This window comes from Balaenoptera physalus (assembly GCF_965194825.1).
Source record: "Balaenoptera physalus genome assembly, chromosome: 13".
In the NCBI taxonomy this organism is placed as follows: Eukaryota; Metazoa; Chordata; class Mammalia; order Artiodactyla; family Balaenopteridae; genus Balaenoptera; species Balaenoptera physalus.
This window is the reverse complement of record NC_138892.1, coordinates 300400-327991: the sequence shown is the minus strand read 5'-3', so window position 1 is coordinate 327991 and position 27592 is coordinate 300400. Positions and strand designations below refer to the sequence as shown.

The 27592-nt window shown below is 41.0% G+C and overlaps 1 protein-coding gene across 2 annotated transcripts; it reads right to left on the bottom strand.

Annotated features, from left to right (window-relative positions):
- Window positions 1-112: 112 nt before the first annotated feature.
- On the bottom strand, window positions 113-26375 carry SYCE3 (synaptonemal complex central element protein 3). Of its 2 annotated transcripts, XM_082421660.1 has the most exons (4): window positions 26277-26373; window positions 24902-25015; window positions 19374-19482; window positions 113-376 (listed from the first exon to the last, which is right to left on the bottom strand). In XM_082421660.1, the coding sequence occupies exons 3-4, from the start codon at window positions 19480-19482 to the stop codon at window positions 219-221; spliced, it is 267 nt and encodes an 88-aa protein (XP_082277786.1). In that variant the 5' UTR covers window positions 24902-25015; window positions 26277-26373; the 3' UTR covers window positions 113-218. The 2 variants fall into 2 exon arrangements, with proteins under 2 accessions (XP_082277786.1, XP_082277787.1); XM_082421661.1 differs by lacking the exon at window positions 24902-25015 and having other exon boundaries at window positions 26277-26375.
- Between the last annotated feature and the right edge of the window lie 1217 nt (window positions 26376-27592).

Below are 27592 nucleotides of genomic sequence, written 5' to 3'. Positions count from 1 at the left end.
ACCACTGGCACTGAGTATGTCTACTTCATCGAGAGCCTCTGCATCTCGCCCTTCTCATGTGCTGTCCACAAGGTCTGATGTGCAGCTGAGTGGGACAGAAAGGGTCCTTAGGTTGTGCTTGGAAAGAAGTTTACTGAGAAACAAGCTCTGCGCACAGCCCTGCTCCGGGGTCGCTGCTACTCGGCCAAGCCCGCTCGGGCCGCGCGGGGCGGGCAGGCCTACTGCGCTCGCTTGGTCTCGTCGAGCAGCTCCTGCCAATTCTTCTCCATCTCCTCCTTGCAGCTGAGGAAGGCGCCCTCCAGCCGCCGCATGGACTCCGCCAGTGTGGGGTTGGTGCGCATCACCACCATGTCGTAGGCCATCCACGTGGCCTGCACTGCAACAACCAGACAGGCCCTGGTCAGGCCACAGGCGGCGGCTGCAGCGCTGGAGCCCCCCAGCGAGGGCTGGGCGCCTCCGCTCCTGCCCAGCATCCTGGGGACAGGACGTGCTGAGTCACCCGATTACTCGAAGGAGGGAAAGCGGGTCGGCCACGTGTTATAGGGCTCATAACAACCCTGTTAAAACTCCTCTCTACACAGAGCAGTAATGAACCTTCCCTAATCTCACACAAGTCTTAACTTCTGGATACACCAGCCCACAACACTAAAAGGTTGGAGGCCAATCTGACATGAAATGTTAGGAAAAATGAGAGTAAACACAGGTCCTTACCTATCTGCAGTTCACAGCTAGTGGTTGCCGGGTGACCCCCAAGAAGTCATAACCCCGCCCAAGCTCACATACGCAGGTAGGGCTGACCACTCCCACTCCTCCAAGGCTAGAGCCTCAGGCCCTCTCATGCTCATCGGCCTGGGATGCCTGCCCACCTCCACCTCGGCACCTCTCTGCTTTCAGTAAGGCCAGTCCGGGGGCTCCTCCTTCTGGGAAGGTTTGCCGAGTTCCATGTTAGGTGTCCTTTGGTGCTCACCACTGCACTGACCACCTTTCTTGCTCTTTCCCTTTGAGAGCGACTTGAGGGCCGCATCCCCTGGGCCTATAGGTGAACATGTGCTTCCTGTACAAATCCAATGGTGTGTGCAGACGCCCCACCTCCACCCCTTCCCCCTGCAGCACCCGCCCCCCACTGGTGTGATTCTCCCCTTTAGAGCTATGAAGAACAGGGTTGTCTCTCTGTGCAGTAAATACATCTCCTTAGAACTTCTCCTGCCTGGGTTAAAAAATGCTGGATACTTTGGGAAACTATGTCCTTCAGGAAATTAACCAAAGAAGAGACAGGCAGGGAATTCCCTGGCAGTCCAGTGGTTAGGACTCCGCACTTTCACTGCTGAGGGCGTGGGTTAAATTCCTGGTCAGGGAACTAAGATCCCGCAAGCAGAATGAAAAAAAAAAAAAAGAGAGATAGGCAGAATGATTAATAACAAATGCACATGTATGTCTACACACAACCGAGGTCAGCAGTGTGGCAGACTTGAAGTTTTATAGAAAGTGGCATCTGTTTGGTTAGGGAAAAATTGTTAGAAAAGATACATGCAGTACACCTCAACAGATAGAGGGCATATGATATATAGCTAGCACAGGGATTCTCGATCTTCTCGAAGTATGAGAGTCACTTGGGACACCTGTTACAATGTAGACCACTGGCCCCTCTCAGAACTCAAAGAAGGTTCTTGCGTATCAGGTTGGGCGTGGTGCCCAGGAACCTGCATCTTGACAAGCATCCTGGGTCATTCTGGTGCAGGAAGCCTGCAGACCACCATGTGAGGCCACCTGGGCAGCAGGGGGAGCATGGACTTGAAGGCAGGGCAGAGTCTGCTTCCCAGCTCTCCACTCACTGGCTGCGTGACCTGCAGTAAGTGATTTAAACTTACTAACCTCATCTCCTCTTATGTGAAGGACGGAAAATGTCCGGATCTCATGGCTTTGCTGTGAAGATTAAACCGATGATGTATGTGACCTGTCTCCAACATATTAGGTGCTCAAGAAAGGAAAAACTCTTACTATGAAATAAATAAGTCAGGTATTCAGGACAAAGAACTAGGGTGGGTAAACAAAACAAAACAAACAGCTCACAGAAATGAATCTCATATAGTCCTACATAGCAGCTGAAATTCTAGTCCTGAGTTTCCTGAGGTCAAAGCAGAGAAGGAAACATGCTCGGTTATAAGATTCAGTGACCATAAAATAAAAACAAACCCATTGTTTAAGACACTTTTACCCTAAGAAAGAATTTCCTTATAGGTATATTTCATGAGAGGTGTGTAACATAGTGGAAAATGTCCTTGACAACATCGCTACTTAAAATACAAAGACATTCTTCTATGTCTACAGTTGTAGGCACCGGTAAAAGAAAGCTGGTGGCACAGTACCAAAGCACACTTCAGAAGAGGCAATTCAATGAGACACTAAAACACTATATCAAGTGCATAGCTCTCTTATGATTTGATCCAAGGGGAAAAAAAAAAAGAAAATATAGAATAGGAAGGACTCACAATCATCTGAAAATCCTTCGGAAATATATGTCACCTGAGTTTTTCATTCATTCAATGTTTATTGTGCACCTGCTCTGTGTCGGCGTTTTGCTAAGGCAGCCCTGATGATACAGCTGTCTACTACAGGATAGACACATCCCTGCCCTCGTGAGCTTCTATACTAGTTGCAGTGGGAGGAGACAGATAATAAACATATAAGACAATTACACATTGTGAAAGGAGCTGCGAAGCAACGTGTATTGTGACAGAGAAATGGGATAGGAAGAGTCTTATTTTAGACCAGGTAGTGAGGGCAGGCCTCCTCAGAGGGCTTTTGGTAAGGTCTATGCAGTAGCAAAGCCAAGGTCCTAATCTCTGGAGGGGCCTGAACAGCAGATATTCTGAGAGGCTAGTTAGGACTCGCCCCACAAACTCTGATAACCTGCTGGGTAGGGCCAGGTCCTCACACAGAAATTTAAAAAATGGTCAAGATGTGCACTAGATGCAGGGTTCAGTAAAGGATGAGGATAAAGTGTTCCAAAAATCTGTGTAGGAGAGGGAGGACTAACGAGGGATGTAGTGAGTAGATTTGTTCTGACAGTAGAAGAGGTAGAAGCAGAGAACAGGAATGACAAGGCTAGTTGAGCCAGGTGATAAAGGGATGAAGATAAGCCTGGAGTTTACAGCCCACAGGCTAATTCACATCACTGGCAAAACAGAAGAATCAACATTTTAAAATGTAAATGGTGAAGGTCTACCTCCTCAAATCTGAGGTCCCAAATGGTTTTACAGATGAGTTCCACCGAACTTTGGAAGAACAGTTAATTCTTATCTAACATAAGTGATTCCAGAAATTAGAAAAAGAGGGAAGACTGATAAGCTGACTTTATGGACTGGTGTTAACTTTTTTAAAATTTTATTTTATTATTATTATTTTTAAATTTTTTGGCTGCACCACGTGGCATGTGGGATCCTAGTTTCCCGACCAGGGGTCGAACCCACGCCCCCTGCACCGGAAGCTCGGAGTCTTAACCACTGAACTGCTAAGGAAGTCCCCTGGTGTAACTTTTTAAGAAATCATTTTATAGAAGTATTCCATTTACACTGTAGAAAGTTTGAGAATAGAGATAAGCAAAAATAAAAACATAATTTTCCCTAAGCTGGTTTATTTTAAAACCAGACAAAGATTATATTAAAAAAATTATAGGTCTGTCTCACATGAAAATAGATGTAAAATCCTAATATAATATGATCTAACCAAACCTAACAATGTGTTAAAATAATATGTTATGATCAAGTAGAGTTTGTAAAAGAAATTCAAGGATAGTTGAGTATCAGAAAATCAATCAGCATAATTAACCACGTTAATAAAAGGGGGGAAATCATAGTAATATCTCAGTTAATGCAAAAAAAAGCAGTTAATAAAGTTTAATACTTATTTGTGATTTCAGAAAATCAAAACTAACAAATTAGGAATAGAAGGAGACATTTTAACCTAGTAAAGGTGATACACCAAAAACTTACAGCAAACATTATACTTAATGGAGAAACTGTGGATAAATTCCTTTGGGAATCAAACAAGGATGCCTCTAATAATGTTATGGGTATTGAAGATGTTGGTAAATGGAATTTAAACATTTAAAAGAAATAAGAGGTATAAGGTAAGAGATAAAACTATCAGTATTTGTAAATTATAAAAGTGTATATGAAAGAATAGAGGTCCAATAGTCAAGTCAATCTTAAAAAAATAACAGCTAAAAGGGGGGAATATACCCTACTAGATATCAAGACATCCTATAAAGCCCTGTTTTATTTATTTATTTATTTATTTAGCCACACTGCGTGGCTTGTGGGATCTTAGTTCCCTGACCAGGGATTGAACCTGTGCCCTCAGCAGTGAAAGTGTGGAGTCCTAACCACTAGACCACCAGGGAATTCCCTAAAGCCCTTTTTTAAGAAAATAGTGTGGTACAGACAAACAGACCAATGAAAGAAAACAGTAAGCTCAGAGATAGACCTTAAGTGTATATGGAATTTAGTATATGATGAAAGTAACACTAAAAAATCCTTCAGAAATATATGTCTCCTGAAAAAAGGAGAAAAAAGGACAGTATACTCCAGATGGATTAAAGACATAAATATGAAAGATAAAATAGCATTTATAGATTAAAATTTAGCAGAATACCTGTGATCTAGGGACTTCTTAAAAACCATAAGGCAAAATATTGGTGAATTTCTTTTTATCAAAAATTTTTTTTCAACTAAGGACAACATGGACAAAATTTTCATACAAATGATAGAAGAAATTTACAGTCTTAAAACTGATAATGGGTTAATATCTAGAATATACAAGAAATTACTTCAAATCAATAAAAGAAATTCAGTAACAACGACAAGACCCTGGAAAATAACAAGTGTTGGTGCGGATGTGGAGAAATTGGAACGCATGTACATTGCTGGTGGGGTTGTAAAATGATGCACCATTGTGTAAAACAGTCTGACATTCTTCAGAAAGCTAAATATAGAATTACCATATGACCTAGCAATTCTACTCCTAGATAGTGTCCCAAACAATAAAGAATGGGCACTCAAACAAATACGTGCATACAAATGTTCATAGTGGCACTATTCACAGTAGTTAAATATCGGGACACAACCCAAATATCCATCAGTGGATGAATACACGGAATATTATTTAGCCATATAAAGGAATAAAGTACTCATAATATGCTACAATATGGGTGAAACTTGAAAATACTATGTTAGGTGAAAGAAGCCAGAAACAAAATGTCACATATTATATGATTCTCTTATATGAAATATCCAGAATAGGTAAATCCATAGAGACTGGAAACAGATTGGCGGTTGCCAGGGGTTGGGAATAGAGGTATGGGAGTGACTGCTTAACGGGTACAAAGTGTCTTTTTTGGGTGATGAAAATGTTGCGGAACTTGACAGAGTTGGTGGCTGCACAAAATTATGAATGTACTAAATGTCACTGAATGTATACTTTAAAATAGTTAATTTTATGTGAATTCACTTTGATAAAAAATTATTTAAATATAAGATGTAGATATTATAATTATCTTCATTTTTCAAAAGTGGAAACGGACAGAGAGGTTAAGCAGCTCGCCCAAGTCACACAGCTAACAAGCGGCACAGGCAGGAGTGTACCCAAGACATCAAGCACCTGTGTCCATGTTTTTAGCTGCTTATGGTACACTGCTTCTTACATTCCCTAAGAAGAAACCCAAAAGACTAACCAGCATTTGAAGAGAATCTGGAATTCATTAGAGAAGTAAAAATTAAAACAATCAGATATCACTTTATACCTATTAGACTGGCAAAATTAGAAAGCTGGATAATATCAAGTGTCTGTGAGCTCGTGGGATCTAAGAACCCCCAGGCACTGCTGGTTGGAACAGAGTCTGACTCAGCCGTTCTGTGAGATCACCTGGTAACCCCTGAAATGATTACACAGGCCCTTGAGCACAGATGTGTGAAGATGTTCACTGCAGCATTGTTTTTGGTGATGAAGAGTTGTAGGCAATCTAGGTGTCCATCACTGGGAAGAATGGAGAAGCAAAAAGTAGTGGCTCACCATGGAATAAATACTATATTGCAGTTAAAAGTAATAGATAACATGTACACATGGCTACTCAAATAGGTCTTCATAACATAGTCTTGAGTTTAAAAAGTAAGATAAAAGCTGGAGATATAAAACAAAAAGTATGCATTTTACAGAAACACATAGAAAGGGATATAGCAAAAAACGGAATAAAAAAAAGAGCATAAATAAACAAATAAGTGAGGATTGTTATATGGGCCAGTGACGCTAACACGCTATGAACTGAGAAGTATGGTGTCAACCTTTCTGCCAGAGAACCATAAAGAGTAACAAACTAACAAATAAACCAGACTCATTAGGAAATAACAAATGGGGATCCACTATGGCAGACAGGCATGGAAGAGAACAAAGTCAATCACAGATATAGAAAACATACTATATTCTCTTCACTGTGCCAGGCAAGTGGGTACCAAGGGAAACAAGCACATTCCAAATACGATTTCACTGTTAGCACTGAACTAGGCAAGGGAGATGCCAGGAGGCTTAAGACACAAGCTTTCTCAAAATGCATAAAAAGTCAGGGAGTTAAGACACATCATTCAATTGAAAAAATATCTATCAAGCACCTAGTATGGGTCAGCACCTGTTTAAGTTCTGGGGACAGAGCAGTGAGAAAAAATGTCAAAAAGTCTTGCTCTCATGACCATTATATACTAAATAACAAGAAACTTACATAGTACCTATAGTAAACTTATACAGTGTGTGAGAAGGTAACAGGTGCTAAGGAGAAAAATAAAGCAGTGAAGGAGGGCTGAGGATGCTAGGAAAAAAGGGTCTGCAATTTCAAGAAGGGTGCTCGGGAAAGACTTCACTGAGGAAGTGACCTTTAAATTAACTTTTGATGAATAGAAGTTCTTAACATTAGTGTAGTTCAATTTCTCAATCTTTTATTCTGTATTTAGCACTTTTTGCCTTTTGTTTAGAAAATTCTACCCAACCTTCAAAGTCGCAAAGATATTCTCCCTTATTTTCTTCCCAAACTTTAAAATTTATTTTTGATACTTAAGTTCTCATCACTCTGAAGCTACTGTGTGTTTGTGTGTGTGCAGGGACCCGTTTTAAATTTTTATTCTTATTCATAACCAATTTTTCTAGCTTACTTGTTAAATAGTCCCTTCTTTCCTCCACTGATCTTCCATGTCACCTGTGCTATGTATAAAACTTTGTGTGTGTGTTATCTGTTTCTGGGCTCTCTGTTGTACTCTGTTGCTCAACTTGTCTATCCCTAAGCCAATATGACACTGTCAATTATATAGTTTTATCATAAACTTTGCTAATTGTAGGGTGAATCCCCTGTCCTTGTCTTCCTCAGAAGTATCTTAGCTATTTTTGGCTCTTAAGTCTCCAATAAATGTTTTATTTATTTATTTTTAAATTAATTAATTAATTTATTTTTGGCTGCGTTGTGTCTTCGTTGCTGTGCGCGGGCTCTCTCCAGCTGCCGCAAGTGGGGGCTACTCTTCATTGCGGTGCGCAGGCTTCTCATTGCGGTGGCTTCTCTTGTCGCGGAGCACCGGCTCCAGGCGCGTGGGCCTCAGCAGTTGGGGCACATGGGCTCCAGAGCACAGGCTCAGTAGTTGTGGCACATGGGCTTAGTTGCTCCGTCACATGTGGGATCCCCCTGGACCGGGGCTCAAACCCGTGTCCCCTGTGTTGGCAGGCGGACTCCCAACCACTGCAATACCAGGGAAGCCCAAGTCTCCAATAAATGTTTTAGAATCAACCTGTCAAGTTCTATGAAAAACCCTATTAGGATTTTTATTAGAACTACTTTGAAGCCTTGGATGGAATTTGGGGAGAATGAACACATTTATTATATTTTCTTTCTACTCATGAAGGTAGCTATAGCTCCATTTATTTTGGTCTTTAGTATCTGTTAGTCAAGTTTTGTAACTTTCTGCATATAAGCCTTGCATATTTCTTGTTAAACTTCTTCCAAGGTAATTCATAGATGTACGTGTTTGTGTTACTGTTATTGTTGCCATTATAAATGTTGCCTTAAAAAAATATGTTCTAATTCTTTGCTGCAGGTATATAAAAATGCAATTAACTTTTGTACATTGATTTTATATTCAGCCACCTTGCTAAGCTTTATTATTTCCAATAATATGTGTTTTATGTTCTACATAATAAATTCAGTAATTAGCTCCACGTTGGCCCCAGTAGTCCCCACCTTCTGGTAGTCACACCCTTCTGTAGTTCTCTCATATTGTACCAGAGTTGATCCATGTGACCAACAGATTATGGCAGAAGTGATGGCATGTCATTTCCAAGATTAGATGATAAAAGACTGTATCTTCTGTCTTGGGTTCTCTCTCTATTATATATATAAATATTTCTCGGATCACTTGCTCTGAGGGAAGTTATTACATGGCCAGCCCTGTGGAGAGGCTACATAGAAAGCCTCCTGCCAACAGCTACGTGAGCTTGGAAGGAGACTCTCCAGCATCCAGTCAAGTATCCAGAGACTGAAGCCATGACCTAGAACTTGACTGCAAACTCATGAAAACCGCATCCAGAACCATGCAGCTAAGCCATTCTCAGATTCCTGACCCTAAGAAACTGTGATAATAAATGTTTCTTGTTTTAAGCTGCTAAGTTTGGGTTAATTTGTAATGCAGCAAATAGATAATACAGATTTTGGTACTGAGAGTATGGTGCTGCTGTAACAAAAACCTAAAATGTTAAGAGTAGCTTTGGAATGGGACAGTTGTTGGAAGCTAGAAAACCTGTAAAGATTTTCAGGAGAGCATTAATGAAAGTTTAAAGTGCCTCAAACTCACTGTTCATAGGATTTTGGATTTTGAGGAGGCTGCATCTGACATCATCTATAGTCCTTGGAGATGTAAGTATGTTGACTCTTGTTTCTGTGGACTTTCACTAACAGTGGCTTATCATCTCATGTATTTATTGGTTAGGTCATTGCTGAGCTAGCTCCCAATGTCCTCTACACTGCTATAGAATCTTTCTAAAACACTTATCTCTTCATGTCATTCCACTGCCTAACTTTCTTCAGTTATTCCCGTTGCCTGCAGGATGATTTCTTGGTGTGGCACACAAAATCTTTCATGATCTAACCCCAGATGATTCATTTAGATTTACTCTCTATCACTTCCACTTGTAGTGTATTCAACAGTAATTGAACCCTAAGTCCAACCAGCTTTCTTATACTTTTGTTCCTTGGCACAAACTGTTCTTTTTGTCTGAAAGCCTTCCCTACTTACCACCTGTCTATCTGGGGAACTCCTCACAATACTTCAGAGAAATGCTCCATACCTCCTCTTAAAAAATTCCACAATTTACTACACAGATTTCAGCCACTCATCCAAAATCTCATTGAAATTTTAATATCCTTTTATTATAGCAATTAGCATAGTATATTGCATTTATGTGTCTGTACATTTATTTCTCCATTAGATTATAAGCAACTTGAGCTCAGGGCTTGGCATAGGTGGTTATTTAGAAAGTGTTTGTTTGGACTTCCCTGGTGGTCCAGTGGGTAAGACTCCGTGCTCCCAGTGCAGGGGGCCAGGTTTGATCCCTGGTCGGGAAACTAGATCCCACATGCATGCCGCAACTAAGAGTCCGCATGCTGCAACTAAGACCTGGCGCAGCCTAAATAAATAAATTAATAAATATTTTTTAAAAATAGTGTTTGTTGAACGAATGAATGAATGAATGAACGGTGCTTTAACCCCTCAGTCTTTGAGCTCTGGGATTATATTTTTCCAGCTTTACTGAAGTATAATTGACAAATAAAAATTGTATATATTTAAGGTGTACAATGTGATGTTTTGATATTGTATGCATTGTGAAATGATTACCATCATCAAGCTAATTAACATTTCCATCACCTCACAGTTATGTGGGGGTTTTTTTTTTTGGTATGGAGAGAACACTTAAGATCTACATTTGTAGTAAATTTCAAGTATACAATATCATATTAGCTGTAGTCATGATGCTGTACATTACATCTCCAGAATGCATTCTTCTTGCATAATTTCCTGGATATATACCCAGAAGGGGAATTGCTGATCATGCGGTAGTTCTATTTTTAATGTTTTGAGAAACCTCCATACTCTTTTCCATAACAGCTACACCAGTTTATATTGGTACATTATACCGTTTGCATTGGCTCTGTGATTATATTTTTGACAGTGTGTAGGATATCTCCACCTCTATATAAAACTGGCCCTTCCAACTCAGCATATCCATAACTGAACTCACTCTTCCCCACATCCTTCTAAACCTGCTATTCTTTCTGTATTCAAAAACTCTCATTTCTTCACTTTTCTCCTTTCCTCTTTCATTCAGCTAACTCATGTTCATATTTTAGTCTTAGCTGAGAAGTAATTTACTCGAGGAGGTCTTCCTTGGCTCCTTATATCAAATTAGGTTCCACTTTTAGCTACCCATAGCACCATGTAGATTATTCAGTCTTAACACTCATAGAAATCCGTTGTAACTACTTGTTTAGTTATTTTTCCTCTTTACATGATCATCAGCTTCAGGAACAGGCACCCTACAATAGCACAGCTGGAGGACAGCACATTGTGGGAAGGGATAATCAGACCTTTTGGGGACTACTAGATGCTGGCTCTGAATGGACATTAATTCCTGGTGACCCAAAACATTGCTACCAGTGTAGTGATCTACCAGTCAGAAGAGGGGCTTATGGAGGTCAGGTTATCAATGGAGTTCTAGCTGAGGTCTGTCTCACAGTGGGCTTAGTGGGTTTCTGAACCCACTTTATGGTAACTTTCTCAGTTCCAGGATGCATAATTGAAATATATATACTCAGCAACTGGGAGAATCCCCACATTTGTTCCCTAATCCACAGAGTGAGGGCTCTTTGGTAGGAAAGACCAAGTGGAAACCACTAGAACTGCCTCTACCTATGAAAGTAGTAAACTAAAAGCAACACTGTATTCCTGGAGGGATTGCCGAGATTATTACCACCATTAAGGACTTGAAAGATGCAGGGGGTAGCTCCCCCACAGTCCCATTCAACTTGCCTGTTTGGCCTGTACAGAAGACAAATCTTAGAGAATGACAGTGGATTACTGTAAACTCAGTCAGGTGGTGACTCCAATTGCAGCTGCTGCTCCAGATGTGGTTTCGTTGCTTGAACAAATTAACACATCCCCTGGTACCTAGTGTGCAGCTATTGATCTGAAAAATGCTGTTTTCTCTATACCTCTTAGTAAACACCACCAAAAGCAGTTTGGTGTCCACTGACAAGGCTAACGATACATTTGCATTACCCTAATTCAGGTATATCGACTCTCCAGCTCCTTAGTTGCCTTTCCCTTCCACAGGACATCGAGCTGTTCCATTATACTGATATTATGCTGATTGGACCTGGTGAGCAAAGGAAGCCAGACACAAGTGTATACACTGTGATTCCATTATATGAAACTCTAGGCAAGTATATCAGTTGTTGCCTGGTGCTGGGGAAGGAAGAGTGGGAATTGACTGGGGGAGGGGCAAAAGGAAACGCTTTGGAGTGATAGAAATAATTTATACTTTGACAGTAGTGTTAGTTATACTGGTGTATACATTTTGCAAAACTCAGTGAACATTACACTTAAAATGTTTATTTTATTATTTATTTATACCTAAATAAAGGTGACTTAAAAACAATAAAAAAAAGAACACTATTTATCAGTACTTATGGGTTGCAATGACATATCTAGAGATAAATGCACAGCTCCAAATGTTTTCATAACTTAAAAAGGAATAAAAATAAATGAATAAAGCATTCAACTCAAAGTTTTAATAAAACAATAATAAAATTTTAGGGAAGGCAGGATGAAAAAAGCCCAGAAATCCAATTAATTTAGAATGCAGAAAAACAAATGCATATTAAGATGCTTTCCCTGCCCATATGCCCTTCTCTGAGACTTTGTCTTCGTCCACAGGTCCTACAGATGGCTTGAGCTTAAACTTCCATATTATCACCCATGTGGCCTAGCCTAGCCACTCATGCATGATGTACACTATTACATACTTTGCAACATTTAAAAGCAATAGATTGGATGTATACATAGCATCTTGGAAAGAGCTGACACACATAATTCTGAATGAAAAAAAAATAGTATGAAAAATATATAATCATTTATAGAAATTTAACATAAATTTACCATTTATAGAAATTTCAAATAAATGTATAAAATAGCAATATACATTTCACAAGAACATACACACACAAAAAATACACATTAGAATTGTTGCCTACAGGTGGAGAGAGGAAAGGGAATGGAGCATGGGGACCGAAGGGGATAAATAAAAAAATTAAACTAGTAGTGCCCTGCATGGACCAATGATCATAATGTATCACAAACTGAGGAGTAGGATAAAATCACTTCTTTACATCTGAGGTTGAAAATAAAGAGACAAGAAAATTGTTATACAACAGCATAATCAGGGAATAGGGGGACAGTCTTGAGGCACCGACACAAAGTAAAATGGAAAATAACAAAGAAATAAAATGGATTACAGAGATGATGATGAAGATAAGACAAAAAGAGACAGACAATATGGATAACTGGAATTTCTGAAGAAATAAACCAAATAAATAGAATTAAAAGTATCCAAAGATACAATAAATGAAAAAGATCTTATAAAAATACTCAAATCGGGCTTCCCTAGTGGCTCAGTGGTTAAGAATCCGCTTGCCAATGCAGGGGACACTGGTTCGAGCCCTGGTCCGGGAAGATCCCACATGCAGCGGAGCAACTAAGCCTGTGTGCCACAACTACTGAGCCTGCGCTCTACAGCCTGCAAGTCACAACTACTGAGCCCGCGAACCTAGAGCCCGTGCTCCACAACAAGAGAAGCCACCGCAATGAGAAACCTGCGCACCACAACAAAGAGTAGCCCCGCTCACCGCAACTAGAGAAAGCCCGCGGGCAGCAACGAAGACCCAACGCAGCCAAAAATAAATAAATAAAATAAAATAAATAAAAAATACTCAAATCTACAGCTCTAGAGATCTAACATGTCCTAGGAAATATGTTAGAGGGTATTAACACCAATCTTATGCTGGTGAAGTACAGAACTCCAAGAATAAAGAAAGAATCTTACAGGCAGAAAAGTCACTTTTAAGAGGCAGAGTGTTTCACATATCTTCACAGTGCCACTAAATGCTGAAAGCATATTTTTAAGTTATAAAGAAAATAATTATATACCTAACCAAGTTACCATCCAGTTATAAACATAGATATATTCTTAAGCATTTATGAATTCAAGGAATACAATGTCCAAAGCTATAGTTACTAGGTTTAACTCTTTGAATTATTTGAATACAGAATGTGTGGGTCTCAACAACCTTAGGAATTATGATTACAGAATAGAGTGTAAACGTTGTAAATGTTATTGTTAATGTAAACATTATTTGTACTTGATAATATACAAATACAGGTAATAGTATAACGAAGGACAGTTGTGCCTCAGTTTCTTTATTTGTAAATAGGGATAATAACAATCCCTATATCTTAAAAATTGTTGTGAGGATTAAATGAACAAATTCATATAGTGCTTAGTATAGGATCTAGCAATTAATAAGTAAGGCATAAATATTACTGATTAGTGTTATTAGATCCTGAATAAAGATAAAAGATACAACTGAAGAAATAACACTAATTTCCTTAATGTTTCCCCACAAACTTTCTTAATTTTAGTATAGTTTTTATGGTGAAGAAATACTTATTTTAAGTAAAGAATTTCTTCAGTTTCACTTCACTTTAAATTCTTAAGTAAAATTAAAGGTAGTACTCTTTATTTTAAAAGTAGCTTGTATAGTATGATTCCATTTTCATTAAAGTGTATCTGTCAAAAAAAGATTCCTCTATGCATCCCGTATTGGTCCATTATTCTGTTTTTGCATAGAGAGAGACTTGGAATCATGTTTGCCAGTGTTAACAGTAGTTAATTCAGAGTGGCTGGATTTTGCTGATTTTAAACTTTTCTTGTAATTTTCTATTTTAATTGAATTTACTTTGGATTTTAAAAACAATGTACATGCAACATTTCTTTTAAAAATCATTGTTTATTTAATAATTATCAACTTATGAATTATTAATAATATTTATTAAATAATAAACATGATTATTCATTATAATCATCTAATAATAGTTATTTATTTTAAAATGCTAATAATGCTGTATAAAGCAGTAATCTAATAAATTAGAAAATACTGATGAAATGGATGAAGTGGAAGGATAAATTAAATACACAAACTACACAATCTGAAAGCATTAACCAAAGAAGAAATTGAAAAAGTTATCAGAAGTTATCTCTAGTAGTTTCACCATTAACTATTCAATAAAGAGTTGTTTCCAAATACTATATGTATAATTTCAGAATACAGAAAAAGATAGAAGACTCTAGAGGCTGAGTAGAACTGGATATTACTACAGTTTGACCAAGTGCCTTTGAACAAGTTCTTTCTTTCTTTCTTTCTTTATTTTGGCTGTGTTGCACAGCCTGCGGGATCTTAGTTCCTTGACCAGGGATTGAACCCGGGCCCCGGCAGTGAAAGTGCTGAATCCTAACCACTGGACCGCCAGGGAATTCCCTGAACAAGTTATTTAAACTCTGTAAGCTCTGATTTCCTCCTCATATGTAAAGTGGAAATAATAATAGTGTCTCTCCCCCATAAACTTGTTAGGAAGAATAAATGAGATAATGTGTGTAAAGCATATGGTAAAGAGACCAATACATGGTAAACAATAAACATAAGCTATGAATAATAAAATTACTACTATTATTATTATTAGAATAATACAAAATATCCAACAATCTACTGCCTTCCTGTACACTAGTATTAATTATTTAGTAAATAAAATAGAAAAATACACCATTTATAATAGGAACAGAAACACAGAAGTAAATGTATTGAAATATTTGGAGAGTGCCCCCTTTGACGGCATATATACTAAAATTGGAATGATACGGAAAAGATTAGCACGGCCCCTGTGCAAGGATGACATGCAAATTTGTGAAGTATTTCACATTTTTATGTAATGAACAGCATGATGACTATAGTTAACCAGACTGCATTGTATATTTGAAAGTTACTAAGGGAATAGTATCTTTAAAGTTTTCATCATAAGGGAAAAAATAACTTGTAACCATGTGAGGTGGTGGATATTAACTAAATTTATTATGGTAATCATTTTGCAATATATACATATACCAAGTCATTATGTTATACAATATTATGTATCAATTATATCTCAATAAAACTGGAAAAAATAAAATAAAATTGAAGGCAAAAAAAATCTGGAGAAAAATATTGCAAAACCCTTTGAGACATGTTAAAGAACACTGGAATAATTGGAGAGAAATACCACATTCCTACCTGAGACTGTTTAATGTTAAAAATATATCATTCTTTCTATATTAACGTATAGGTTTAACACAATTCCAAATAAAATATTAAATGAATCTATTATTTATCTGGAGAATAAACATGTGAGAAAAGGTAAAAAAAGAAAAAAGGAAAGAAAAAAGAATAATGAAGGGGAACTCACTGATTAATAATAATGAAACCAGTGTGATAAGCCATAAAACCTAACATATAACAGGTTAGCTATCTCTGCTCTACTATATATAAAAACTTCATGAGTAATAAAGAAATCACTTCTAAACTAATAGGATAGTATGGGATGGATTTGGGGATGGGGGAAACCAAGTTAGAATCTCTCCTTCTACCTGAGAAATTTTACATTCTCAAGGCTCACCCCCATAAGGCACTCTACAGCCAAATTTGTACTGTATCCTAGGTCATGAGTTGACTTAAGTTCAAGAGAACAGAAAGAGAAATTTTAAGCCTTGGAGTCAAGATGATTTGGCTTTTTAATATTGCTTAAATTATGCATATATACTTAATAGTTTAAAATAAACATATATATTTATATAAATACATATAAATATGCACACTTACATTTATTTGCTGGTTGGTGCTTTTGATAGTTGATGACTGCTTGTTTGGTGATTTTCCTTGCCCTGTGTGGTCACTGGAAAAATTGGGCAAGAGCCTTCCCAGGGGCAACAGAGGCCAAGAACTTACGTGTTGGGCTTCACTTTAAATTTAACCAAAGGGTAAGGGTGTGAGATTCAACATGGCCCAAAACCATGCTACTTCTGTCAACAATATTTGTCCTAACTTGACCTAGGGACACTATGACAAAATAGTTTTGCTGCTTACACCTCAGGTAGAAAAATATTTTATTGTTCTCAACCATTGGATTTGAGTCCGTGGGCCCAAGAATGTATTGTTTACTTAAGAAATTACAAAAGGTAAATTTTACAAAACATTTTAATACTATTTAACCTGTGGTTGCTTATATGTTGATAAAAACATATCTTTACCAGCTGATAAATTGCTAAAGAAAAATTCTGAAAGATGTATATTGCCCCCCAAATTAGACAACTGTGCAGAACATTTATATAAAAATAGAATAATAAAAAGAGGAAAATATGTGCAACTAAAATGAAGGAAAGAATAAGCTAAAGGGGAAATAATGGACCTTCCATCAATTCAAGGAATGTGATGTGGAAAAGCACCAAGGGGAGGGGATGTGGAATCATGCACAACAGAAGCCTCATTCATGCCAAGTAGATGCAGGCTACATTTGTTTTATTTCTGTGAGAAAGGAAGTACACAAGCCTTCCAGGATGTGCAGATGTTTAAATACAATAGTTGAATCTATCAAACAATTTCAGGTTTACTTAGAAAACTTAAAAGACAAATTTTTAAAATTGTCAAAGCTAAGTCTTTTATGTGACTTGTTTCCATATAAACACCTGTCAACCTTGTCTCTAAGGTGAGAGAGCATTTTTTCACAACACTATTACCTTAGTAATATCATCTTAGCAATATTAACTTTTATTATTACTTAATAAATTACTTAACTATTACCTTAATTACTGTTGGAATTATTTGCCAAAAAGAGAGACTCTAGTGAATCTAAATAAAAACGCAGTACACAGCCTGGTTCCTTTGGCACACCAGATAGTTTAGAATTAAACGTTTGAAAAAACAAACAGGGCTTCCCTGGTGGCGCAGTGGTTAAGAATCCGCCTGCCAATGCAGGGCACACGGGTTCGAGCCCTGGTCTGGGAAGATCCCACATACCGCGGAGCAACGAAGCATGTGCGCCACAACTACTGAGCCTCTGCTCTGGAGCCCGCGAGCCACAACTACTGAGTCTGTGTGCCATAACTACTGAAGCCCACGCGCCTAGAGCCTGTGCTCTGCAGCAAGAGAAGCCACCGCGATGAGAAGCCCACGCACTGCGACAACGAGTAGCCCCCGCTCGCCACAACTAGAAAAAGCCGGCGTGCAGCAAAGAAGACCCAACGCAGCCAAAAATAAATAAATAAATTTATAAAAAAAAAAAGAAAAAACAAACACAAAGTAGAAGAAAATATAAATGACTATTTCACTGATCTTGGATTAGGGAAAGATTTTCTAGGCATCACAGCAATGGGAATAAATCAGAAAGGAAAATATCGATACATTTTTACTACATATGACTTCTGTTTACCAAAGCTTCATATACAAAATTAAAGGAAAATAACAAACTGGGAAAAACATTTACTACAATTTTTAACAAGTCTTAATACATAAAGAGCTCTTACAAATCAATAAGAGATGCTATCACAGAAATCTGTTATTCTCTTATTGTTCTCAGTGCCAAGCCTGAGGTAAGGCTAGCTCCTTTTTAGCCTTTAGTTCTGCAAAACATTCCTAATTGGCCTTCCTGCCTCTAGTCTTCCCTCTCCGAACCATCTCTCACACTGCTACCAGAGGTATCTTTTCAAAAGGCAAGTGTCTTCCATGAAATCCCAAATGTCTCCCTATCACCTAAACAAGAAAGGTAAACCTCTTTAGCTTGGCACTGAAGACCCTTCTTCTCACCTTTTCAGCCTCTTCTTTCTTTGGTCTGCCTCCTTGTGAATCTCATGCACTAATATGACTTCTTGACTATGCCAGTCTTTCCCTCACGTGCACACAGCCTTGGTTATCTCCTCCTACCCACAGGCCCTACCCCATCTGTCCAATCCCTGCTCCTTCCCTAGTGCTCTGCTCTGTTCAAAGCCTCACTTGCTTCCCCAGGCAGTCAGCCTCTCCTTCTTCTCTGCTCCCTCCCTGGTACTTGGTATACACCATTATTAGCATTTCCCAGGTTATAATTTTAACATAAAGTTAAAATGTGCTTTAATTTTAATTTATATATTTAAATTATAATTAGTCATCTTGATGTCTGTTTCTGGCCCCTGCCCACTTCTTCTTATGAAGGAGCATCTCTATTCAACTTTGTATTCTAGAAAAGCACATAGTAGGTGCTTAGTAAATGCTGTTAAATAAGAGACTATTTAATTAGTTGAAGGAATTAAATAATTTATAGTGGAAAATGAATTATAGGAGCTTTTAGCAAGGTATATATAAGACTTTCAAGTACATGGGCACAAAATTGCAAACATTTCTAAGCAGAAATTTTCTGAAGACTGTTGTAATAAATGGAGATTATTTATAAACTAATAATGTCCTTAAAAATAATTTGTTTTCGTTTGAGTAGAGTATGCAGGCTTTCTAAAATTTGTTTTACATTATGATTTTCTCTAGCAAAACGCAGGCTCACACAATTATAAGAATTACACATTTCTGAACTAGTAAAGAACAAATTAAAGAATTATAATGGTATCACTACCACTGCTAGTTACCGCTTAGTGGAAACATGTTGAATAAAATAACAGACAAACATTTTTTTTCCAAAAATGGAGAAATTTGTTGAACTCTACTGCTGCTTCATTACACTGGCTGTACCTCCCGTTTCAGCACCTCACCAGTCTTAGCACTATTACTCTGAACTCTTCTTATTTAAATGATTCACAGAAAGTATGTTCCAACTTTGTTCACAGGTGTTATACTAACATCATTTGTCATTTGCTGAGTATTTGAGCTTGGGTATGGTACTGTGTGCTCAGTTACAAAAGAAGAAGTCACTATTTCTGCCCTCAAAAAGATAACAGCCCATCTGCAGAAATAAGATGCAAACGCACATAAAATAATCAGAAAACGAGTCAAGGCAATATTCAGTGGTTAGTGTAAAATCTTGTGGTACAGTAGTTACATGGTGTAGAAGTTGAAAAGTAGTCAGGGAAGACCTGGTTGAGAAGGCACTTGATTTGAGCTTAGAAGTGTAGGGAGGATTTGAGTTCTTGGAAAGAAGGGTGAAGGTACCCTGCCTGGGAAAACATCCTACCTGAGATTTTTTCCATCTCTTCCAATAGCTTTTCCAAGTCTTTATTCAGGTCTGACAGCATTTTCAGCATGTTGTCATAGTTTCTTTCACCAGGGTCAGAATCAGCCATCTAGGCAGTGCACAGAAAGAAGATGCAGTGAGACAGACCAGTGTTTCAATTCTAGCTCCACTACTCACAGTTGGGTAGCCCAAGCCAGAAAACTTAGGTCATCTTTAACTCCTTCTCTTATCTTCCTGACCTAAGGGGTCACTGAAACTCACCAATTTTATTTGTTTATGGAATAAACATTAAATCATCTATGGGTCAGGAAGGGTCAGTGCTTGAGAGCCACCAGTGAACTGAATCCTGCCCTTGAGGAGATCATAGCCTGGCCCAGCTTTTTAAAGTCTCTCCTATCAGTGCCTTCCTCCCTCTCTCCAAGGTTGCTGCTTTAATTGAGGTCCATTCCATTATCCACCATTGATTACAGATTTACTGGGCATCTACTATGTGCCAGACATCTGCTATGGCTCTGGGGACACTGCAGTGTATCTGAGGATCCAAATAGACTGGATGCTGTCATGGAGCTCCCATTCCAGGGAGAGAGACTGATAATAGCCAAGTTAACAGTTTCATAAAGATACCTTCAGTTTGTGGTCACTGCTACAAAGAAAATAAAAAGGATGGTGTAATAAAGATTTTTCATGGGGAGAAATGCTTTGGCTTGTAAAGTCCAAGAAGTCCTTTCTAATGAAGTGACATTTGAACTGCCATTTGAATGACAAAAAGGAGTTGTCATGTGAAGATCTAGGGGAAGAGTTCTAGACAGAGAGAATGGCTCAAGAAAAAGTGAGAGTGTCCTTGGTGTGTTTTAAGGAATAGAGAATGGGGTTGAAGAGAAGAGTGGTAGGACATGAGGTCAACTAAGTAGGCAAGAACTTTGGTTTTATTTTGAGAGTGTGGAAAAGCCACTGGAGGTTGAGAGAGCAGGGGATTATGTGATTATGTTTTAAGGTGACAGCAGACTTCAGCTGCTGTTTGGAAAATGGACTGCTGCAGAAGGTTGAGAGGAGGAAAGAGTGGGAAGATCAATTAGACAGGAGAGCACTGAAGTGGTCTAGAGATGACAGTGGCTTGGACTTCAGTGATAATATGAATAGTGAGAAGTGAAGTGTTCTGGTTATATTTTGGAAGATAAGCCAACAGAATTGGGTAGAGGACTTGTGTCAAGGTTTGCAGGGGCAAGTGATGGGAAGAGAGAAAGTGAAATGACTTCTAATTTTGGTGAGAACAACTTAATGGATGGTGGTGTTATTAACTGAAACAGGGAAGAGCAGGAGAGGAGCAGATTAGAAGGTAAACCAGGTGCTTTTCTTTCTTTTTTTTTTTTTTTAGGCCGTGCCGCGTGGCATGTGGGATCTTAGTTCCCAGACTAGGGATCAAACCCGTGCCCCCTGCAGTGGAAGCTCGGAGTCTTAACCACTAGACCGCCAGGGAATTCCCAGGTGCTCTATTTTGAACATGTTACTACTATGAGATGCCTATTAGGCCTCCAATTGGAGATACAAATAGGCAGTTGAATACATAGGCCTGGAGTTCAGGATAGGTTGAAGCTAAAAATATAAAGTTTGGAACTAGTGGTACAGGCTCTCTTCATCTTTCACTTGGACTATTGTCATAGACTCCTAACTGGTCTCCCTGCTTGTAGCTTCCTCTTGTCCAATCTATTTTCCAGTTCACTCCCAGAGTGACCTTTCCTAACGTACAAAACTAACCATGTCACACTGTTTGAAATCCTTCAATAGCTCCTATTTCTTTCAGGATAAAATACAACCTCTTTACTATAGATATAAGATCCTTCATAATCTAGCTCCCGACTGCCCCTGTTCTCATCTAGTTCCAAGATGTGACCAAATAGCTGAAAGCCTTAAGAGGTCCAAAATGTAATGAGATATTATTAAATATAATAATAATCTCTTGTAAATAGAGATTTTTATTTACAAGAGATGTAATGAAAAGATATCCATGAAAATAACACAAAACTCTGGAAAGTTAAAATCTCTACAGTTTTCTTACAAAAGAGCTAAGGAAGTACAAAATGGAGTCAAATAATTCTATCATGTGGGTGGTTACAAAAATCTACGTGAAGGCAAAGAAGTAGGTAATTACATACTTCATACCTAAGTTGTGTGGACTGCTTGCTCAATTCATTAAGTTATGAAGTTCCACTTATATTATTTTATCCATACATTCAACACTTATTTATTGAGTACTATTTTAGATCTGAAGATACAGCAGTGAACAAAACATTAAAATCCTTGGACAAGATTAATGAGTGAAATAAATATAAGGAGGGGATAAGTACTAAAGAAAAAAAGTCAACCAGAGGTGGAGGGTGGGAGACAGTTATGTACAGGGTAGTGGCTGTACTTCAGATAAGTGTGCAGGGAAGGCCTTGCTGAAGTGATTTTGACTAGAGAGCTGGAGGAAGTGAGAGAATGGTGAGCCATACAGTATGTTGGGAAAGGGCATCCCAGGCAGAGGAAATAGTAAGAACAAAGGCCCTGAGCTACGAGTCTGCTGGATGAGCTGGAGGAAGAGCAATAAGGGTGGTATAGTTGGTGTAGAGAGAGTGAAATGAAGAGTAGTAGAAAATAAGGTCAAAACTTGGTGGGTGAAATTGAGGTGGGCCTTAGAGACCACTGAAAAGACTTTGGCTTTTTCTTTGAGTGAGATGGGAGCCTGGAGGGTGATAATCTGATTTACATGTTAATAAATCACTAGATTGAAAATAGTGTATGTGGACATGGGTGGAGGCAGGGAGACTAGTTAGGAGGAGGTCACTGGAATAATGCAGGTGAAAGATAATAACAGCTCAGATCAGCATAGGACTGATGCAAGTAGGGTGAAGGAGGACCGTTCAGGGTATATTTTGAGGGCAGGGCTGACAAGATTTGCTGATGAGTCAATGTGAAGTCAGGGACAACGCTAGGGTATTTGACTGGGCAACCAGAAATGGTGGTACAATTAACTGAGACGGAGGAAGACTGGAAGAAGATAGTTTGCATGGGAAAGAAATAACTCAGTTTTGAACATATTAAGATGCTTATGAGGCATCCAAGTGGGAATGTTGAGTAGGCAGCTGACTAAATGAATTCAGGGGAGAAGGTAGGCTAGAGATAGAAATTTGGGAGTCATCAGCATACAGGCGATATTTAAAGACATGAGAATGGGAGAGATCAAGGGAGAAAACACAGATGGAGAAGAGGCCCAACATCAAGACTGGGGAGATGCAAAGGAACCAGCCAAAGAGACTGAGGAAGAGGGGCCAGAGAGGTAGAAGGAGAACCAGGAGGGTCATGTTTTGGAAGTCAAGTGCAGACTGTTACAGAGTCAGTCACTGAACCCCAGCCAATGTCCTCTGATCATTATGAAGTCTCAGCAAGCTGAGAAGACAACTCTAAAAAGCACAAGACACTGGGAACTATATTCAATATTTTGTAATAACCGATAAGGAAAAGAATCTGAAAAACAATGTAAATATACAGACATAAAACTGAATCACTGTGCTGTACACCTGAAACTAACACGACATTGTAAATCAACTATACCTCAATTTAAAAATAAATAAATAAAATAAAAATAAAAAGTACAAGAGAAGGAAACTCTAAAAATCATATGGGTGAATAACTTATAATTCTGGGAAGGTAGGGAATTAAGATAGGAAATATTAAGAGCATAAAAACTAGAATTACAGGTTTCCCCACTATCCAAAAGTAGAGTGTTTGTATAAAACCTTTCATAAGCCAAAATGGCATAAGGCAAAGAAGCAATTACCTTAGGACACATCTTGCTAATGAACGCACAAAATAAACCAAAATAAAGCACAGATGCTCACAGACAAAGATCAAAGCTGTGGCAGCCTGATGCTGAGATGCAGAGTGTAGTTCCCCGGGAATGAGCTTGGCGGTGCTACTCTCAGTGCTGGGGTGCACACTGCCTCTATACGGCTCGCTGCAAAACAAATGCTGGACGCTATTTTCATTTTTTACCTTTTTTTTTTATAAAAGCAAAAATCCTCTTCATATTTCTTTTGGTTAGTGAAACAGGTACTAATGTAGGTTTTTCATAAAAGTGGAGTGGTGTAAAGTGAACTTTCACAAAGCAGGGGATACCTGTACTATGACTATCTGGTATTGAGAATTTTTTTTTTTTTTTTTACAAATTTATTTATTTATTTGGCTGCGTTAGGTCTTCGTTGCTGCACGCGGGCTTTCTCTAGTTGCGGCGAGCAGGGGCTACTCTTCATTGTGATGCGCGGGCTTCTCATTGCGGTGGCTTCTCTTGTTGCGGAGCATGGGCTCTAGAGCTCAGGCTTCAGTAGTTGCGGCGCACAGGCTTAGTTGCTCTGCGGCATGTGGGATCTTCCCGGACGAGGGCTCGAACCCGTGTCCCCTGCACTGGCAGGTGGATTCTTAACCACTGCGCTACCAGGGAAGTCCTGACTATCTGGTATTATATGCATTTGGATGTTTAAGAGAATTTGGTCTACCGGAGTAGCAGCTCAGCTTTGTCATTGGAGTTTAAAATGTGAAATTGATTATGGGTTGTAATTTTAAGTCACAGTCTTAGTAAGTTTATAGGAGTTCTAGGACATTTAAGAGAACTTGAGGTTTACAATATTTATACGTTTTACTTATGATTTTTATAAGAATTATATGGGGACTTCCCTGGTGGTGCAGTGGTTAAGAATCCGCCTGCCAACGCAGGGGACACAGGTTCGATCCCTCGTCTGGGAAGATCCCACATGCCACGGAGCAACTAAGCCCGTGTGCCACAATTACTGAGCCTGCGCTCTACAGCCGGGGAGCCACAACTCCTGAAGCCCGCGTGCTGCAACTACTGAAGCCCGCACGCCTAGAGCCCGTGCTCCGCAAGAGAAGCCCCCACTCGCCGCAACTAGAGAAAGTCCACGAGCAGCAATGAAGACCCAACGCAGCCAAAAAAACTTTTTTTTTAAATTAAAAAAAGAATTATATAAGAAGGTAGAAAGGTTTGTTATTAAGACAACTGAGGTACTTAAAGAAGTAGAATACATTAAGTTTATAATTAAAAGTTTAAGTTTGTAAATGGAACAAAAACATTGTTACTATTAAAAATATGCTAGACCTAGAATAAGATTAAAAGTTTAGAATAAGATAATCCTATTTAGGGACTTCCCTGGTGGCGCAGTGGTTAAGACTCCGCACTCCCAGTATACGGGGCCCGGGTTCCATCCCTGGTCAGGGAACTAGATCCCACATGCATGCCGCAACTAAGGAGCCGGCGAGCTGCAACTAAGAAGCCCACCTGCCACGGCTAAGACCTGCCACAACCAAATAAATAAATAAAATAAATATTAAAAAAAAAAAGAACTAATGGATCACTAGACAAAATAGATATGGCATACAGACTTAGACGAGGAGGGTAGAAAAAAACAGGAGATAGTGAGAAGGTGGTACAGAGTAAAAGTTTTTTGTTTTTTAAATTAACAAAGGCAGAGACTTGCCTGTCTTTGGTCTGTGTGGAAAGGATTAGCTGTACAGAAAAGGCTGCAGAATCAGGAGAAAGGGTTGCCGATGGTGCAGGGGCTGGTCTCAGACAGGAGCACGGTCACCTTACCCTACGAAGGGAAGGGAAGGTAAAGAGGTACGGGTGGCGTCAGGTAGGTGAAGGTGCAGGCAAGTCCCTGTTCAAGCCTGAGGTCTCCAGCTTGCCTACGAACGGCAATGAAAAGGTCTTTTCCTAAGAACCGACGTTCGGCAGAGGTGCAGCCGGGAAGCAGTGGCAGGATGGCTGAGGCCACATGGCTGCACGGCATTCTCAGGACCCTGGGGTGGCACAGGGAACATGGACGGAGTGCAACTGGCCTGGGAACTGAAACGTGCCCGCGGCGGAGGCACAACGAAGGCGCGTGTAAGGTGAGCGGTGGGCACAAATTGGAGGCCTAGAGGGACGTGGAGTTGAGGGGCGGGTCGGCTGGGGGATGGCGCACGAGACACCCAGAAGGATGGAGGCCGTGGCAAGGCACCCTTGGACCTCAGAGGAGGGGTGGGCCTGGAAAGCAGATCCAGGGAAGGGGTGTGAGCTGGAGCGCAGGAGGAAGACCACGGCGTTAAGGTCCATGGCACTCTTTCCTGGTGAGGCTGCCGAGGCTGACCGCAGGGTTAGGACGGAGAGCAGGCCTGGGCCAGCGCCAGAGCCACGGGAATGAGGGTAACGGCTGACTGTGGGGTGAGGTGGGCAAGGGAAAGCGGGGGTGGGAGGGTCGCCTTAGGGTGTGAGGTCTGAGGTGCTGGCGACGGAGGAATTCAGAGGCATGAGAAATGCAAGGGCCTGGGGCCCCCTCTGTGCTCTGAGGGCCTCGCTCGCCCAGTACGAAGAGCTGTCGTGGAGGCTGGGGTCGTTCCTGGGGTGAGAAATGTGAGAGGCTGAGAGGGGCACCCGGACCGGAGAGTCTGCGAGGCGTGCGCGTGGTGTGAGCGGCACGGGAATAGAGTGTGTGTGACGCTTGGGGCGGTGGTCCTGCAGTTGAGCGGTGTGAGGGTCTGGGACCACGCCTGGGGCGCAGACGCGAGGGAACTCGACGTGTGTGATGTGAGTCCAGGTGGGGCGTGAGGCTGACAGGTTCAGGTGTATGGCGTTCAGGAAGTGCGGTGGGAGGGGTCTGGAGGACGTGCGGGTGAGGGGCCGGGGGTGGGCCGGGGGTGCGGCGTGAGGAGAACGGCGTGACGAGACCGGGTCGAGGGCCGGGCGGGCGAGGAAGCGGTAGGCGCCCCACCGGTCTGGCGTGAGGCGGTGGGCACCGCCTGGGGACGCCGTGACTCGGGGGTCGGGGCGCCAAGGGAGGGTCCGGGACCCCCAGGCGGGCTGGCCTCGCTCACCTCCAGCTCGCCCGCGCTCGGGTTCCCGCTCGGCTGCCCTCCTCCTCCGCAGCCTGAAGCTTGAGGCGGCTCCTCAGAATGACGCCCCTCCCCTTTCCGTTACCAGACCCGCCCCCGGAGCTGGCCTCTGGCCCTCATTGGCTGGTCTCCTGGAGCGGAAGGGGCGGTGCTGCGAACACCTGACTACGCCCGCCTCAGGCTGGTCCCAAGTCCCGGCCTTGAGGTCTCATTGGCTGGTCGCCTGGAGCGGAAAGGGCGGTGTTGTCCCGGCTGGTCCCACGTGGTCCCGCACTTGGGTCTCTCCCTCTCAGGTGGGCCGAGTGCTTGGATTGAAGAGTGGCTGAGGTTGAGGGATGGTAGAGCTGAGATGAGGGGGGACGCCCCCGTCCTTATGGGAGTGTTCTCCCCCTTGCACCTGGAGCGTAAATCCGTGCACGGCGGGGGTGGGGGTGGGCGGGGCGTCTGCTTGACCACTGTGTCTCGAGCATACTGGACAGCAAGTGCTAGTAACCATTGTTGAGTGAGTAGCTGAATGCTGAAGTATTTTGTCTCGCAGCTACCGTGGGTGGCCGACATTGTTGCAGCTGTCTCACAGAAGAGGACGCTGAGGCCCAAGGAGATGAGGCAGGGGCCCAGGTCCATGCACCTGGTAGGTGCGGGCCTTGGTTACAGACGAGGTCTGCCAGGCGCTCTGGCCTCCAGGCAGTAAAGCACAGATCACCAAGCAAGGCCAGGTGAGCGTGCTGCTCCACCCTTAGAGAGGCTGCACATAAAACTCTGGTCAAGAGGAGGCTAAAGAGATCACTCTGGCCTCTATAGGTCAGTCCGGGGAGCTCGGTCTTTATTTGGAGGGCGATGGGCACCTTAGAAAGTTGGTAAGCAGAGGAGGGGCATGGCGAAGCAGTCTCTCTTGCCGGAGGGAGAGTAGAAATGGGGCTGTTGCTGGGTTTTGGGTGAATGATGGTGGAGGTGGGGACAGGGAGGCAGTGGTCGTGGCGGAGGGAAGTACACGGAGTCAGAAGCCATTTAGAAGGTCGCTTTGACAAAGCTTCGTAATGTGGGAAGGGAGGGAGAAAGAAGGAATGGCTGAGTCGCTGGAGGGTGACACCGCTGGCTGAGACGGGGAAGAGTGGCAGAGAAGCCAGTTTGGGAGGTTGTTAACGTCGGTTTTGAATACCTTGAACTCTTTGAGATTCCTGACAAACCTGGGACCCACTGCATTTTCTCTCAGGGATTCCGATCCTTAGCAAACTGATCGCAGAGTAGGAAACACAGCTGGAGCTGAGCCAGACAGTTCTGGGCATGGAGCGCGGACT